This window comes from Crocodylus siamensis, chromosome 11, assembly GCF_052110815.1.
Source record: "Crocodylus siamensis isolate JL-2025a chromosome 11, ASM5211081v1, whole genome shotgun sequence".
Lineage (NCBI taxonomy): Eukaryota > Metazoa > Chordata > Crocodylia > Crocodylidae > Crocodylus > Crocodylus siamensis.
Genome location: NC_143405.1, coordinates 23,915,243 through 23,933,112, shown reverse-complemented (window position 1 = coordinate 23,933,112; position 17,870 = coordinate 23,915,243). Strand labels below are relative to the sequence as shown.

General features: G+C 49.9%; 1 protein-coding gene across 1 annotated transcript in view; it reads right to left on the bottom strand.

Moving 5' to 3' along the window:
- The window catches only part of CACNA2D2 (calcium voltage-gated channel auxiliary subunit alpha2delta 2), a 719,777-nt gene that overhangs the window by 145,850 nt on the left and 556,057 nt on the right, over positions 1-17,870 (bottom strand). Inside the window, exons 7-8 of the mRNA XM_090021767.1 lie at positions 10,782-10,913; positions 9,816-9,873 (exon numbers count right to left, since the gene is read on the bottom strand). Coding sequence (XP_089877893.1) covers positions 9,816-9,873; positions 10,782-10,913 — 190 coding nt within the window. The remainder of the gene's footprint in view (positions 1-9,815; positions 9,874-10,781; positions 10,914-17,870) is intronic.

Below are 17,870 nucleotides of genomic sequence, written 5' to 3'. Positions count from 1 at the left end.
TCTCCTCTCTGCCACTGATTCACCACATGACCTTGGGAGTCACTTCTCTTCTGCAAGAGTTCACAACCTGAACTCACAGGAGCATGGAAGGGAGTTGGGGGCACAGCATGGGAGGGACTCATGCAGCCTCACACAGAGGGCTAAGAGCAAATCCCAGGGTTGACCCCCAGCTCTCTGGTGCCTTGTGCTCCAGCTGCACACTCTGCCTCTGCCTGAGAACAAAGCATCCCATCCCCAGGGAGGTGGCAAGGTTTACACAATATTTGCAGAAAGCTTTGAAGATGTAATGCCCTAAATGTGATTAGGAAAGCAGTGGGAGAGAAGAGCGTCACAGTATATCAACCATGTCTAGCTTCACAAGATGAGCTGGGCAAAGTGTGCCACCACTGCTCCACCTGGCATCCTCAGGAGAAGATGCTGAAGCCCAATCCCTGTTCTCCTTGCTCCTGAGAGTGCCTCTGCTGACAGCCACAGGACAGTAGTCTGGGTGCCCAAATGAACGACGCAAGGGGGGAGGTCCTGAATTCTACAGCTCCCCAAGGAGCCATGGTCCTGCTAGATGCACCAGGCCCTGGTTCTGTGGAGGGGAGCGCTGAGTGCCTGCTGTCCAGGGCATGGCACATTTTGTGCTCTGGGGGGCTGCACATTCTTCTGTTAGGATTGTTTTGGGCAGGTGTGGGAGTGGAGGGCCCATGGGCCTGGGGCTGCACAGGGCAGATCCTTCAAAAGTCTCACTTGGTAAGGGGGAGTGGTCAGTGAGGTGCACAGATTGCAAGACAAAGGGCATCCTGGGAAACTGGTCCCCATCCCTATAGAGCTGGCCTGCTTTTGCCACTGAAATAAGAAGCAAGGGAAAAGGGAAGCTCTTGGAGATCCCTACACATCTTTATTTGCTGTCACTTAAAACTGTTGTGTATTTGTTTTGGGAGAAAAGATAAGGAGGTCTGGTGCAAACTGACATAGCCCATTCATCCCTAAGATTTCATCTGGAAGCCCGTCACACCTCGCCCTGTGCCGCTGATGCTCACAGAGCTGCACTGATGCTGCACTGAGCACTCCCCCCACAAGAGAGCTGGGGGCACAGAAGGGAGATGAGGGGGAACCACAACAAGATGTATGGGCACAACAGCCTTCACTGGAGTTGGCAGGGCATTTGATAGAGGCCGGGTTACAATTCTGTCAAGGTCGTCCCTGAACAGATCGAGACTGCCATAGACACTCTTTGTTTAGGATTAGTTTAACAGTGGAGCAACAGGCTGGGTGCTAAAGGCAAATGCCTCACTCCAGACGGGGTGGTACAAAGGAAGCAGCCTACACTTGATATATCAGAGAGAAGTGAGGGTGTCTTTTGTCACAGAGATTCTGGCCTACTTCAGACTATGTAACCACCCATGAGGCAGTACTTGAGAGGTGGGCTGCTTTAATTTATACCAAGGAACGGCTTCGACCTTTGACACAGAGCAGAACGTGGATGAGAGAGGAGTGGCCTGCAACCACCTTCACTGCTCTGCCCCTGGGGTGCTGTGACCCCTGGAGATGGACCAACCTCCTTGAAACTTGAGGGAGCTCAGATCTGTAGCCCCAGCCCTTCACACCGTGAAACAGAGTTACTCAAAGCTCTAATACCCAAGGAGCTTTGTTTATGGCTGGAACAGGCAACCCAGCCTGCTGACCTCAGCCAGTGACTAGGAGCAGATGGTAACAGAACATCTGTCAGCCGTACTGGGCCATGGCTGTGGAGTGCCGCTGACATCAGTTCTAAAACCTTAGGATCGATTCAGATTTTTATGGGCAGACAATGCAGAGATTGTAAGCAGGGAGCAATGAGTCTGGAAAGCTGAGTGCCTATGGGGGCAGGGGGTAGTCAGGCCTAGCGCAGACAGGCACTCATGTAATGATAGAGGTAAAGGAAACCTGTTGGACTTCTTTGAGTAGCCTGCTTGTATGGTAAGTGTTGGGGCCACTCTGGGCCCTTGCACCTGTCAATGCCCCCGTCTCTCTCCTCAGCTCTGAGCTCTGATCCTTTATGATTCCAAGCTCAGGAGCTGTGCAGTGTATAGAGCTGAACTAAGATACTGCTCTTAATGGATTGTGGCAGCGCATTTATCTCTGGGTGCTGCACTCAGATTAATACTTAGAGCCCTGCAGGAAAAGGCTTTATTTAATAGGGCCATTTATCAAGGAAGGGAAAAAAGAGATGCTGGCTACTAACAGCGCTGCTGGGCAGCCCAAATAGCTCTCTGTAGGAGCTGCATGCTGTGCCCTTTCTCCAGAGAAAGAAATGGGGAGCCAAAGAGGTTGTTAAACTAGAATTTAGGACCCTGCACTCCCATCAGATGACCATGCTTGAAGTATATTGTACTGCAGTGGAGCCTGAAGATCACAACAGATGAGGGGTCCATTGCATTATAGCCAGTGTATTATAGCCTCTGTCCACATGCAGCTCCCAAGCACTTACATTCTAAACAGACCAGACAGACAAAGGATGGGAGGCACACAGAGGAGAAATGACTTGTCCAGGGCTCCCCCGCTGCATAGTGGCAACTCTAGGACAAGGACCCAGCTCTCCTGCTCTTCACTGGAGTGCTCTACCCACTGGATGATGTTGCTTCTCACAGTTCATAATTAATATGGAATTAACTCCCCAGTCTGATCTAACACACCTTTCCATCCAATTCCAGGAGGGCTCTCCCTGAAAATATCCAACCCCATGCAGCGGCATCATTTGGAAGGCACAGCAAAGAATTTACTCTTCAACACTGCTGAAATGTAACCCTGAGCTGGAGTGGCCTCCTGCTCTGAGGGGAAGGACCTCTGTTTCTTTAGCCTCAATTCCTTTAGACTTCTCCTTCCTGCCACGCTATTCCCAGCCATGGCGGCAGCTCCTATACAAAAGGCACTGGTGACCACTGGCATTTTGACCACAGGGCTTGCATACCCGCTCTGAGCAAGGCTAGGCACAGATGCCGACAGCTGCCCTAACCACCGAGCCAAACTGGGACAAAGGGCTAACATGAACATAGCCAAAAGTTCACTAAAATGAAGTCTTCACTGGAGAGTTAAATTGGGCTTTCCCCTGGGCATTGCCACTAACCCCATTTCTAACCACAGAAAAGCCCTCGCAGCCAAGTTGAGTGGTGTGTTCTGCCTGGCCTAGACGGGGTGTGGGTTATAGCCAGATGCTGCTTTCACTGGAGGTGATAACCTGCTCACTTTGCAGTGAGAACATGAACTCAGTCACTTGAAGCCTGACAATCACCCCATGCTCCCATAATTTCAGTCCTCCCATGCTCAAAGGGCAGGTAAACCTCTCTCACAATTCCCTGGAAAAAAACAAACAGCAGTTCAAAGAACCATTGGGAGTGTCCCCAGAAGACATGGCAATGGGGGGGGGTACAACTTCAGTGAGGACACACTAAATCAGGCACAGTCTTGCAGTTTCATTGCTTACACCCTCACTAGGCTAATGGGGTCACAGTCAACAGGGAAGTCATTGTCTCAGACTGCAGGTTCATGTGTGAATAGGGAATCTTGACCCCTACGCGTAGGGGAGAGGTTGTAGAAGGAAGACCTTTTCTCTTTGTTTAGCTCTTGCCGTTTCAAACTACTTGGCTTTCTCTCCAGCCTCCATTTGTCCATCCTAGACATGCCAAGCAGGACCTAAAGAAAAGCCAAGGCTGCAGCTGCACAGCTTACTGCGTGCTCTCCTCACAAAAGACCAACTTCACTGAAAGCTTGAAACCAAAAGATATTCTGAGCAATGGCATTTTCTATCCTCACAGGCAGAGGGGTGCCAGGCCAAGACTCTTGCCTGCTAGGCTGCGATCCAGCAAAGCACTTCAGTTCATATTTAGTTTTGAGTATGTACTTAAAATCCCATTGACTTAAGCCTGTGCTTAACTGCTTTGCTCCTGCTAAGGAGAGGAAGGATTGTAGTTGGGGCTGCTAGGCCCATTAAGCTGGAGCAAACAAGGGCTGAGAACTGTCATCCACCAAGAACCAGGGGAGAGGGAGCTGCAGCTAAGGGCTTAATACAGTAAAAGAATGCAGGGCCCGTCAGCCTCCATTCCTTTAATAACCTGCACAGATGCTGCAATTGAGGAAAGTTAATAATTAATGTGGAGCAATCAAAGACAATTAACCGTAATGGTGGGGCCATTAATTTCCTGACAAAGAGGGAGCCTGATCAGTGCTTGGGTGCACGCGCCCACTTGCTGCCACCACTCAGTCCTATTTGTCAGGCTGGTGACATGGCGAGGCTTGGACAGTAAGTGTCTTTAAATCCTGTCCATGACAAGGCAGCACAGATCCCTCCCTTGGAAGGTAGAATGCAAGCTTCTTCTTAGCAGCTTGCAGGAGTAGGCAGCCAGATTTTGCATTGGCTCTCTCAGCAAAACTCCCACGGGCTTCAATAGGATGCAGGCACCAGCTCTGGGCCTAATCCTGTGAGACCAAAAGTGCACAGTTTCTACAGACACCAGCAGGCTCAGGCCCCACTAATAATACAAATGCTGTCCTGCAGAGTTGCTGTTTTTAAGTGTTTCTTGCTATTTCTATAATCAGCAGTTATTTTCAGCTTTGCTATAGCAATTCTCCCCAGGCAAGCTGCCTTGCACAAGAAGTCATTCAAATGATTCTACAAAAATGTAGTTTAAAAAAAATAAATCTGGCTGTATATAAATTGAGGAAACCACAAGCACAATGCATAAACTTGGTGCCCTAGAAAGAAAAACAACCTCCTCTTCCCTGGCAGTTCAATAGTAAAAACATGGAAGTTAGAATTTCAGGGGAATCAGGTATTTGCATCCTAAAAATCCCACACTGCTTTGATTAATGACTTATGTTATAACAGCACCTTGAGGTCACATCTGAAATCAGGGTCCCAATATGCCAGGCACTGTGAATGTGCATTGTAACAGACAGACTGTCCCGAAGAGCTCAAGGTCTAAATAGGAACGGCAGACAAAAGGATCATTATCCCCATTTTAATGATAAAGAACTGAAATATGGATGGAGTAAGTGATGTGCCTCAGGTCATACAGCAGGTCAATGGCAGAGGAAGGAACCCAAATCCTGATTTTTTGAATTGTATGCCAGCGCCTTAACTGTAAGTCCATGCTAATTAGCATCACTTGTCAATATGCTCAGCTAAAAGACTACAGGTCAAGTGGGATGTGTCAGCTGAATGATATGTTCTTCCTAGAGCTTATCATGGCATACCCTAGCAGGATGCTGCTGGGCAACCACATACCAATACTGCTTGGGTCATGGATGCCCTGAGGATAAGCAAAGAAGTTCAGCCTGTCAACCTGGGAATGTGACACCTTTCTGGAGAATTAAATTCACTCAAATTAAAGAAATAAACATGACTAAATCAATGGGCGGAGGGGGACTACACAAAGAAACCTGCTGGATTGTTCCGTCTGCACATCAGATCCAATTAGAGAGAAAGAAAGAAAAGTCTAAATGGAGTCTGCTGCTCCTGGGAAGCATCTTCCCTAGGGTACTTCCTAGCTTTGCTGAATTCTGGATGTATGAGGTGTGTTTACAGGAGAGAAAACAAGTAACCAAGAATATAACAACATCCATGGAAAACACACCCTTCTTGTGTGTGTCCTACCATACAGCAACTGCTGCTTCCATGCTGCTGCCCACAGATTCCCAGGAGAGGGTGATTTCTAAGAGGATATTAGAAACTAAACAAAGGATGTACCCCCATAAAAATAACCCCAGTAAAAAAAACAGGATGAAAACTAGCCCTTAACTCCTGAGTGACTGATAGCATATATATTTACAAGTCACAACAAACTCTTGCTAAAAGTTCGCAAAGTTAAGCACTCACTAGTCATTTGGCCCTTCTGTGCATATACATTATGCTATAGTCTTTAATTAAATTATACTTGTTCTGCTCTTCCACAGCACTCCTTGTTCAATGCCCAAGATAGACAATGTCCTGGGGGTGAATCAGATCTGTGCAGTGAGTTGTCTGTAGGACCCTGCCTCATCTGTTGGCTGTTGGAAGCTGAACTCTCTATGTACTCCACAGATTCTCAGAGAATGAACTGTCATAACTTCACTGAATTCAGCAGAGCTATGACAATTTACATCCATGGGGATCTGTCTCCACAGATTTTATGATTATGGGATCTGATATTCTATCACTGAGAGATGCAGAGGGTCTCCATCTCTTGGTATGTACTCATAGCTCTGCTCATGACACTCACCCCCAGGAGAGATGAGCATGCAACACCAGAACGGAACATCACATACCAAGGCCACAACAGAGGAAAGCATTGTTATTCAGGAAATACTTAAGCATAGACTTAAATGCTCTCCTGAATCTATGTCAAACAGTGTTTTTCCTCTTAAAAAGGTGAAGAAAATTAAGTGGAGCAGGCAAAGGGGATGCAATGCTTCACTTACATGGATGGGTCTAATCTTCCTGGCTGACCCCTTTGTGTTGCTGTTAGTAGGATCCTCAGGGATATAAGAGTGCAGTGTTGTGGGACAATGGCAGGATCAGGCCCTGAGACAGGCATAAAGTCATACATTGCCCCTCATGTTATAAATCTTCAGCTGGTTTGAATCAACTCCAGCATACACTGATTTACACCAGCTGCACATCTAGCTCTGCATAAACAATTTAGACATACATGAGAAAAATGCAAGACTGCTTTGTCCCTTGATTGCTTATAAATGACTGGGGACAGCAGGCTGAGAAGGTGTCTCTCAGACAAAAAAAAAATCAGTACTTTATAACTTCCTGATATGGCTTCATTTAACCCAGATGCCTTTGCACTGTGTTCTCATGCCTACAAGCAGGCTCAGCTCTGCAGACTGCAGCTGAACCAATCTTATCCTTCCTGCAGCCCATTCTGTAGTGACTGGACTTTGTCTTCAAATAAGCAGGGCCCTGGAGTTTAAAGGACAGACTTGAAACGAGCTGCTACTGTTTATGCAAATGCAGGCTATTAAACATGAAAACCTTCCCTACCTCTGAGATATTTCCCTTTGTTGCCCTTCCAGGGCTCCTGTGCCTGGTGCCTCCTGCTGTGTCGTGGCAGGTGATAAACACCTGGTTGGACACATGAGGGGCTAACAAGGACTTGAAGGAAAATAATACAATAGCGATCGTCAGGCTAGTGAAAGAGAAGAAATGTCACCCAAACACAGGCAGGCTCTAGGCAGGAAGAAAGGCTGTTTACTTACGCTACAAAGCAGAATGCAGGAATGCAGACACCTTTATGATTTCTGCTACCCCCTGCATTCTAGGTTCCTGATGGGGTATGGACAGTTAAAGAGAACACCCAGGTAACCTACATTTACTGTGGAATAATTAGCACCACACAGCTAGCTCCTCTACCTGGGTTAATAGCAAGCGATTCAATCATGCTTAACTTGGTGTGTGGCTAAATTGATGCTTGCAGCTATCACTTAAACATGGGCTGTCATTGTCTTGTATTTATCTCTCTGTCCTTCTGGCTCTGGTTTTCAAGAGTCGTTTGTTTTCGTTTTTAAATGGGGTTGCTACGTGAACATTGCCAATGAATAAGCACTCCATTTATGATCACAATTGTGGGCAGAAAGAGATCTGCCCGGTTTATCTGTATCTAAGGATTTATCTCTCTATCTAACCCTCTCTCTTTCCAGAAATACCAAGGGAGGGGAGGTGAGAAGGAGATGAAAGCTGCAGCTTGGATGCCCCTGCCTGTGTTATTGTATCCATTTTCCAGTGCCAACCATGTGTGAAATGAAAATTGGACAGAGCTGGCTGCTCACAGACCTGGAATTTCATCCAGCCTAACTTTGTCCCTACAAGAGAGCAAGGGATGGAGGGAGAGAAGAAGACGCAAGCCAAGAAAAGGAAGAGAAAGGGGAAAAGGGAGATAGGAGGAAAGCTCTGTTGAACAGCTACACAAATGGCCTAGGTAAACCCATTTCCATTTTAATAGCTATTTGCTGTGGCAGTGCAGGGAAGAGAGTGCAGCTTGCTGTGCTTTTTAATTCTGATTACCCAGAATGCTCTACTAATTTGTGGTAGGGTTGGCAATTTATAGTAACTATACAGTGAGAGACATTGATTATTGATGCTCAGCATTCTCTTACGCACTGTCCACGAACAGGTCACCTTTGGTGTAACAGCACTGTGCCCCAGAGCTCCTGGGGTTCTTGGTACAATACTGAGACCAGCGGAATGAACAACCGGCTACGGCAATGGGAAATTCTACATGCCCTGTGCTCTGTGTAGCCTACAGAGGGTAGAGTTAACACTCTCTGCCAGGGAGTTTGCTGGGCTGTATTAAGGGCAAGTGAACATATGTCAAAAGCACTCTAGTTGGAGTGCTGGACTGGAACCTAAAGACCTGTCACCTAAGCCTGGCTCTGCCACTACTGTGCTGAATGACCCCTGCCAAGTCACTTTCACCATCCATAAAACCATACTGCTGATACCAACCTCTCTCCAGTGCTTTCAGTTCTACTGGCCAAAACTGGATGCAAGAGCTAGGTGTTACTTCTCAATACCATTTGCATCCCTTTGAGAACAGAACTTTTTGCCAAAACACTCTGATCTTCTCAACAGTTTCCATGTTTCAGAACTGTTTAAGCTTCTAATTTTAAGCACAGCGTTGTTGCTTATATGCTTGTGTGCTTCCTTTTGCCCTTCCTGCTTGGCCAGCAGAATGGCAAATTCTTCTTTCCAAATAGTTTCAATGTCAGGAAATGTCACGTTCGAGAATAGAAAAAAAACCAAAATCTGCATATCAAAAGTTGGTGAATTCTAATTGATGGTCCTCCTGTGAAGAAGGACTCAACTACCTGGAGCTGGGCCCAGTTAGTTTATGAAGCCCATTACCACAAGACATCACTGTGGCCAAGATCTCAGCAGGAATCAACACAGGCCTGGACTTTGGTATGAGTGATATCAGTATCTGCATTGACAAGAGTGGGAATGGCATTTTATCCATCAAGGATGGATGCCACCACCCTTTTCTTACTCCAGGATCACTATCATAAATTATTTCACCACTGAGTGAGCCAGAGTTGAACTGCCACCCCTTCTCCCAAGGGAAATGCTGTCTCTGGAGAGCAGAAGCACTCGGACTTTCCCAACTCTCTTTCCAGCACAGGAGTGGACAGGCTGGGTGGGTGTATGAACTGCTGGCCCCAGAGGACAAGGGCAGACACATTTCATGGCAGCCCAGCCTGCCCACCTTATTGTTTGTTCTACTTTTTGTTCCCTCTCTGTGACATGCTAATCTTGGATCTCAGCCAGTGACACAAGGGACCAAGCTGCAAGTTTCTGTGAACTTCCAGACACCCTCAAAGCTGATTTTGCAGGATGGCCTTGTGCTGACCTATTTTACAGATTGGGGGGGAGGGGAGGAAGGGGGAAGGTGTTCAGGGGGCAGTCTGTACCTACAGTGAGATTCCTCAGCATGCAGACGTGTTTGGACCCATAGTTGACTGGACCCATCCCCATCCCCATTGCTGACCTTTCTGATGATGAGCTTTATGGTACACTAGCCTGCATCTCACTGCGTGTATCCATGTGAGACGCTAACTGTGCAGTAGCGTCGCATGGCAAAAACTGTGCCAAGATGCTACTGTGCAGTAGTATTAAGCTGAGCAGCAGCATCACTCAAAAGGCATTCCCTGGCACTACTACACAGTAACTCCAGTTACTACACATTTATTTAGTATTTGCTTATACAAGTATTAAATAAATGTGCAGTAGCATCTCATGTAGACACACCCACTAACTGTCATCCATATTTGGGTCCCCCCCCCGATTGGATTCTCCCCATCCCCCTTACCAAGGCCTCCTGCGGACATCATACAGGTCGATCTTATTAGGTGCTCTCCATGGGGTGGCTGCAATGAAAACAGAAGCAAGAAGAATTATGAAACCTTGATGTGTGAGGCAGGTATAGATAACAGATGGGGATGCCATCATGATGCTGTCCTGCCTACAGAAGCAAAACTGCTGTGGACATCAGAGGGAGCCTTGTTTGTAATGGAAGTGTTGGACCCATGGAAAATACAGGGCAAGGCAAGGGAGAAACAAGGATGAGGGAACCAAGTGTGTGAAGGGTGGGGGAAGGGACAGAGTGAAAGGACGGGAGTGATGGACAGAAGGAGATTGGCTGGGGGAGCAAGAGATAAAGTTCCTGACAAAGGAAGGATGATGGTAGCTGGAGACATAGAAAGAGGGAAACAGAGAGAGGGAGAGAATAATGAAAAACAGGGACAGGATGGGTAAGGACTAGGGTGGGAAGCATGACCCCTCACTAAGTTTCCAGTCTCCTATTGAAATGTTCCTAGGTGAGACCAACTAGTGACCTCAGAATAACACATGCAGTGTTTCAAGGAGTAAACTTGTCCACAGGCATGTTAAAGTCCTGTTTCCTAGCCATCCCCCTGAGTCCTACAGCATGCATGCTAGGTCACTAGGAATGAAAGCAGCATAATGCTCCCACTTCCCCTTGCCTTTTCCCACAGATAACTTCCTCCCAATCCACCCTCACAGGAGAGGAGGGGATATAGAACAGAGGGGAGGGGTGCAGGACCATGACTCTCAGCTTTGCCAGACATGGCCTGTCAGCTCTTCAGCTAGAACATGCAGTGAGGTATGAGGAAACTGTGCTGCTACCCCTTATAACATGGGCCCTATCCCTCCCAGCACAGGTGAAAGGCTGCTGTGTCCCTCAGTTCCATGCTGAGCAGCACTTAGTGCTCCTCTTCCCTCCTTCCCCTGATGCCACACTGCTCACATGACAGACCTGGGTAATAGCGGGTCACGCCCGTGGCACTGCCAAAGACCTGCCACAGCAGAGATGGATCTTTCTTCCGGTTTTCAATGAACACATCCTCCAGGGCCTGGGTCCAGTTCAGCTCATTGAGGATCACGGTAGCTGCAAGAGAGAAAGTGCACAGGTGTCTCAGTGCATATGGGGAAAAGAATGTGGTAGCTCTAGGTCCTTAGTACAAACAGACTTGGACTCTGTGGGCTAGAGCAGCCACTGATGTAACCTGGTGTTGCTCTATTGACTGTGATGCTCAAGACAGCAAAAATACCCAGCAGTCCCTGCTCCAGAGTCTCTAAGAACAGCCATGTGGATGGCCTGAGGCCATATCCTGTCCCAGTACTCACTACACATCAGGACTTAAACAGCAGCTTGTGTGCCTCAGTCCTGGCTCTGCTGCCTCCTGCAATGCATGGACAAGGGGGAAGGGGGATTGCTTTCTGTCCAGCAGCAGGGCAAAGGAAGAAGGGATAGGACAGAAAGGACTCTCAGGATGGTACACTCACTCAATGGCAGATAGAAGAGGCTCAGGAACAGCAGCTTCCAGTTGCTATCATGATGTGTGGGGAACCCAGAAACTACCCTCAGATGGGCAAAAACCCTGGGCTGCCTGCCATGAGTCAGCACAGAATTGTGCAGCTCTATCTGCACCACCTCTCACCATACTGGCCATGGGAGGAGCCCAGCAAGCAAGCCCATCGCAAACCCATCATGGTTCCTTGGTTCCATGGGAGAAGATGCAGCCATTCTCTGCAGCATCCCTGCTCTGCCCTCCCCATCTGACCCCCATGAGTATTCTCACTAATCAGCCTCTGTACACTGTAGCTGCTTGGCCCCTATGCCCTCCATCCCTTTCATTCCCTCTGCCAGTGCCTCAATTGTTGCTGCCCTGCAGGCTTGGGATTTGCCTCCTTCATCTTCTATGTCTCATCATTACTTACCACCATGTTATACCCACCCTGGCTCTGGGATGCTGCAACTTGTTCATAAAGGGAAACAACCTTTTGCTGGAAGCACATGTTTGTCAATGCAGAAGCTGACTTTGGTCAAGCTATAAAGGATGTTGGAGCTAACCAGAGGCAAAAGCCTCACCAGACATCACAATTTCTTACTGCTGTACCCTGAATCCTGCAAACTCAGCCTCACCTCGTTCTGTGATTGTCATTGCCCTGCAGGAGTTAATCACAGGTATAAACTTTATTCCCAGATCTACCTGATTGCAGAATCAGGTCCACATGCCATGAGTTAGGGACAGGGGCTTCACCATATCCCACTATAACCAAGCCACTGAGGGCCTGATTCTTTGTTCAAGCTGTAGGCCAGGGGTCAGCAATCCCCGACATGTGTGCTGAGCATGACATGCCAGGCCATTTTGCTTGGCATGCCACCGCCAGCCCTGACTCTGGGTAGTTGCTGCCAACCACAGAGCCCAGGCTGCTTCCAGCAGGTGGCTGGGAAACTGCAAGCCCTGCTGCAAGCAGCCCAGACTCTGTGGTTGGCAGCAGCTACCCAGAGCCAGGGCTGGGTGCAGCAGGCAGGCTGCAAACAGCTGCACCGGGCTCCAGCATCAGCTCTGTACTGGCACATGCATGCATGCCCTGGAACAGACGGTGAGGGAGGGGCCTGAGGCAGCACTACCCTGGTCTCTCCCCTGCTGCTGGCACAGAGCTGATGGTGGGGCTTCAGAGCTGGGCACAGCTGTTTGTAGCCTGCCCACTGCTTGCTGCAGCTGCCCAGAGCCCAGGCTGGCTACAAACAGCTGTGCTGGGCTCCAGAACCCAGTCATTAGCTCTGTGCCACAAACAGGAGAGAGGCCGGGGTTGTGCTGCCTCAGGCCCCACTCCACTGTCTGCTCCAAGGTGCGTGCGCAGCTGTTTGCAACCTCCTGGCTGCAGCCAGCCTCAGCTCTGGGTGGCTGCTGCCAACTATGAAGCCTGGGCTGCTTGCAGCTGAGCCTGCCTGATTTCCACCTGCTCCAAGCCCAGCACTGGCCCAGCCCTACTACTGGGATGAGGCTGGTGCTGCCCCATGCCAGAAGCACGGCACTTTTGTGGGCTTAGCTGCATGAAATACGTGGGTGGGCTCTGGGCTGGGGCCTCAGCTGGACATGCTGCAGCCCAGGGGCTGGCTCCCCAGGGAAGCACAGGGGCTCCGGCAGGCCCAGGGCATTGCTGGGTCAAACTTTGTCAGGTGGCCCAGCAGCCCGGCTCTGTGCACTCATGCATTTGGTTCTGTGTGTTCATCTGCCTCTGATTCTGTGTGTCTGTGTTTGGTTCTGGATGTGTGCGTGCATGTGTCTGTTCTGGTTCTTTGTGTTTGTGCACACAGAAGCATGGAATAGTAGGACCGGAAGGGACCTGTAAGATCATCAAGTCCAGTCCCCTGCCATAGGCAGGAGGTAATTGGGTTCAAATGAGTTCAACGAGGTACTTGTCCAACCTCCTCTTGAACACCACTGGGGATGGTGACTGAACAACTTCTGCTGAGAGTGAGACAGATTTTTCAAGGGCAATGCAGGTAAGTGCCCAATCCACACAGGCTGACCAGCCTGTTATTTCTGCCTGTGAAAACCTGCCCTTTAGCCTCCTCTTGGGTTTCTAATCATTGAGAAAGCTGTCATGAGCCAGAGTCCTGGGTTGCTACAGCAGAAATGGATTAAAACCATACTTATTGTTTAACCAAATCTCTAGTGATTATCCAGCATTTAGTCTTTGGCTCATTATGTAAGCATCTCACTCACCGGGTATTGAGCACCTAAACACCTTTTAAGATTCTGGCCCTCTGACCCTCACTGAGATACTCCCAATTCCACAGATCATGTCACAAACAGAAGCTGTTTCTATCAATAGGATGAAGTGATCGGCCAGGAGACAAAAGCCAGAAACCAGACAGGTGGTTGTACCGCCTAGCTGTCCTCTACCTCCAAGGAAAGCTCTTTGTGACCAGTGCTGGGGACAGCAGGTGGGTTCAGATCCAGGCTTGAGTGCATTTGCAGGCAGATCAAAACTGGGGAACTTGGTGGATGGTACAATACAATAGGTTGAGCAGATGGATCTCATGCATTGCGGCTGCCCAATACACTGCTTCCTTGCTAGCATGTGATTTTCCTACAGCAGTGGTGCTCAACCTTTGTAAGTGGGACAAATTGTACAATCAGAAATGGACTGAGGGTTGCATAGAAAAGCATTGCTGGAGCTTAGTGAGGGAAAAGAAGGTAAAAGTGGTGGCAGCATTTGCCCCCTTGGGCTCTGGAGCTGCACGAATGCAGTGGCTCCAGCCAGTGATCACGCTGACATACTGGTGGGCTCAAAGAACCTGCTGCACAAGGAGAGCTCTAGCAGGAGCCCCACCAACATGCCAGTGAACTCATGATGGTGTCAGGTTATTTATATGGTTCTGCGTGTGTGTGTGCATGCGCGCGCATGTGTGGGGTTTTCTGTGTGCATGTATGGTTTTCTATGTGCGTGTGTATGTGCCTGGTTCTCTTTGCTCTTCTTTCTCTCTCTCTCCTCTTTTTTTTTTCTCTTTTTCTTTTTTCACACTCTCCCTCACTGCAACATGGTTAACAAAAAAGTACACACCAACAAAGGCAACATTTATGATTATTAAATATACTAATATGCAATGTGTCCTGCCATGTACCACACCCTCCTCCCCATTTTGTTTTTCTGGCATGCTGGCACTCTGGCACCTTCCAAGGTAGACATTGTGTTTTTTTTTCAGCACTCTGGCCAAAAAACGTTGTCTACCCCTGCTGTAGGCAGTCAGGCTTTTGGCTCTGGAGGTCTCTGGTTTGATCCCCAGCATGGTTGAGGTTGGAGGGGAAGTGCTATATATGCATCATAATTTGTCTTTCAAGCTTGCTGCATACTTCCGAGGAAGAGGTGAGCCTCTATAGAGGCTTCCTTTTCAATCAACAGATGTTGGTAGAGACTCTAGGCCTCTTCTTCCACAGTTCTATGTGATCACCCCAGGCATATGTTTGGCTTTCGATCTCACTGTCTTAGTCAAAGAATCCCTTTCTCCCATGAAATGACAGCTTCACTCTGGAGCTGCAGGATACACATTCAAGCTTTTGGAACATGCTTGCCGCCAGGTACCCAGAGCAGATGGGGAAATAAATTGGGTCTGTCCCCCACAGGGGCTTCATTCAAATCCCTCCTCTGTCAGCCAGCCTCCGAGAGACAGGGAATGAGAGGAAGGAGCCCTGCAGGGCCTGCCCCGCTCTACATTCGTGCTGGCCCTCACACCCAGCGCAAAAGCAATTAAGATGCCAGCAAACGGAGGCTTTAAATTATTCAACTATTAAGGCAAATGATAAGCTCTGAGCAGACTGACACTGTGATTAATCAAATGGATCGGGGCTGTCAGAGTGTGTGGGACAGGCATGTGGTTAGTTGCTGCGGCCAACCTGCTCTTTAAAAAATGCTGCTTCTTCAGTGAGCCTCTATGGACAGAGCTCAAGGGGAGGAAGTCCAGTGATTAACCACTACAGCACTCAAGGGCTGGGAGGTGGGAACAGGGACCTGACCAAGCTGAGGAAGACAAAGAAGGTCTGACCCCCAAAAAAGCTGTCTAGCCTGTGAGTCTCTTGCAGGATCTCTATGGATCAGGGGTGGTCAAAATACGGCCCGCAGGCCAGATCCAACCCATTCCATCTGGCCTGCAGGGCCTTTAAAAATTTTAGAAAATTAATTTATATCTGCCTGTGGCCGCCTGTCAAAGATGACAGGTGACCAGCGGCAGCCGGACCCAGCGGGAGCCCGTGGCTAAGCAACAAAGCTAGCCCAGCTCCACCCAGCTCCCCACCCCCTTCCTGCTCTCAGCCCCCAACCAGAAGCCTCTGCGGCTTCTGGCCTCTGCCCCTGGGGCTGTTCCCCATCCCTCCCTCTGAGTGGAAAATGAGGTAAGAGTGGCTGGAAGTGATGGTTGCAGGGAGCAGTGGGGGCTGCAAGGAGCGGCGCTGTGGCGAGCAGCACGGGAAGTGGCAGCTGCGGGGAACGGCGGGACCCACGTGGTGCACAGCAGGTGGCGGAGCCACAGTGGTCCCTGGTGGGCAGCAAGGCCACAACAGGCCCCCGCAGGCAGTACAGTGGGCCCTGACATGTGGCAGAGCCATGGCCGGGCTGCAGTTGGCCCTGGGAGGCAGCGGAGTGGTGGGGCCCGGGAAGCAGCAGAGCCACGGCAAGCAACAGAGCGGTTGCGGGCCCTGGCAGTTGGTGGGATTGCAGCGGGTGGCAGAGCAGTAGCAGGTGGCGGGCCCCGGCAGGTGGCAGAGCCATAGCCGAGCCTCGCTGAGTGGCAGGAGCCAGTGGCTGACAGAGCCACAGCAGGACCAGGTAGGTGGCAGAGCCCCAGTGGGCAGTGGGGCCACGGCAGGCCCCTGCAGGCAGCACAGCAGGCCCTGACAGATAGCAGAGCTGCAGCTGAGCCCTGTGGACAGTGGGAAGGCAGCAGGCCCCAGGAGGTGGCAGGCCACGGCTGGGCCCCAGTGGGCAATAGCTGCAGGGGGCTCCAGCAGATGGTGGAGCCACGGTGAGTGGCAGGGTTGCGGCAGGCGGTGGAGTCACAGCGGGGCTGCGGCAGGCGGTGGGCCCCAGTGGGGGTTGCAGGGAGCACCGCAGGAAGTGGGGGGCTGCAGGGAGCAGCGGGCAAGCCTGCAGGAGGGAATACGGGGTAAAGGTGGTGGCAGGCAGAAACATGGAGCCTGTGTAAGTGCCCTGGGACTGGCAGAGACCTGGGGTGGGGTTGTAGAAACACAGGGCCTGAGCATGGGGTCTGCCTGGCTGCATCGTGGGAGGCTCACATGCAGTGTGTTACAACTGCATGCTATGGAGCTGGCAGCCCAACCCCGGCTCTCTCTCAGCACACACCCAGCCACCATACTCACACCTCACCGCACGCGCACACGCACTGAAACTCACACACATTCTTCCCAACCACACCGCCACTTCTACCCCTTGCGGCCCACACAAAACACACAGTAGGATTATATTTTAAGCTATTATGCAGCCACCTCTAGATACACTTTTTGTAAATACATAAATCAGTAGAAAAATATTTTTAAATAAAATTAAAATAGGTTATAGTGATGTTTCGTGGGTGGGTGGGTGTACACATCTATATCTTTTCCAAGGTTTCCAGATCACATCACCCTTCCTCCCAAAAGCAGTACTTCCAGGGCAAGGGGAGGGACTTCCAATGGCAAAGGTCAGGGGCTAGGAGGTCAACTTCCGGTCCAATATGGCAATCAGGGGCGGGGCAACTGTCAAGGGGCGGGGCTACTCATGTGGCCCTAGACAGCTTCCCAAAACTTGGTAAGTGGCCCTCTGCCCGAAGTAATTGCCTGCCCCTGCCATAGATGGTGTGTTGTCTTCCCCACCCAAGCAGTTGGGGGCACCTCCAGACGTGCAGAGGGGACAGGCATGCTGAATTCTCCTGCTTCACTTACCAGAAATGGCTCAGAGAGGAGGAGTGACTTGTCCTAGGCCACACACTGAAGCAGCAGCAGAGCCTGGAAAAGAGCCTAGCAGGCCTGAGCCCTGGCCTGAGGCCCCCTACATATACCTGCCTTCATTTCCATTTCTGCCCAGTCCATTTCTCCTTCCCATTCTCCTTTTGCAGCTCCTTTGTTCAGCCTGTAGAAGGACCTCTCCCTTTTTGTCCCCATCCCCTCCCCACTTCCTTTCTTTCATTTGGATGAAATCCCAAACCGCAGCCCCAGCTGAACAATTGCCTCAGGCCACTGAGCTCCCAATGGCCCTCCTAGCCCTGGCTCCTTGTGGCCCTCTATCAGCAGTAGCATTAGATGTCAACCCACACATGCATTTCAGAGCTTGGGGATGTGCATCTCTATTCACAGACAAGCATGATCTCCATATCCACAGAACTGGGAAGGGGGTCTCAGCCTCTCTGCTCTGAGGGACTTGAAATATATATATATTGCATGCCTCCCAGCACCCTCCCAAAATCAATGAAGACACAAAGAAGCAACTCTCTACACTACCCAGTGCCTGCAGCAATGTCTCTAGTGTGGTGGAGTGGTGATGTCTGAGAGCAGACAGA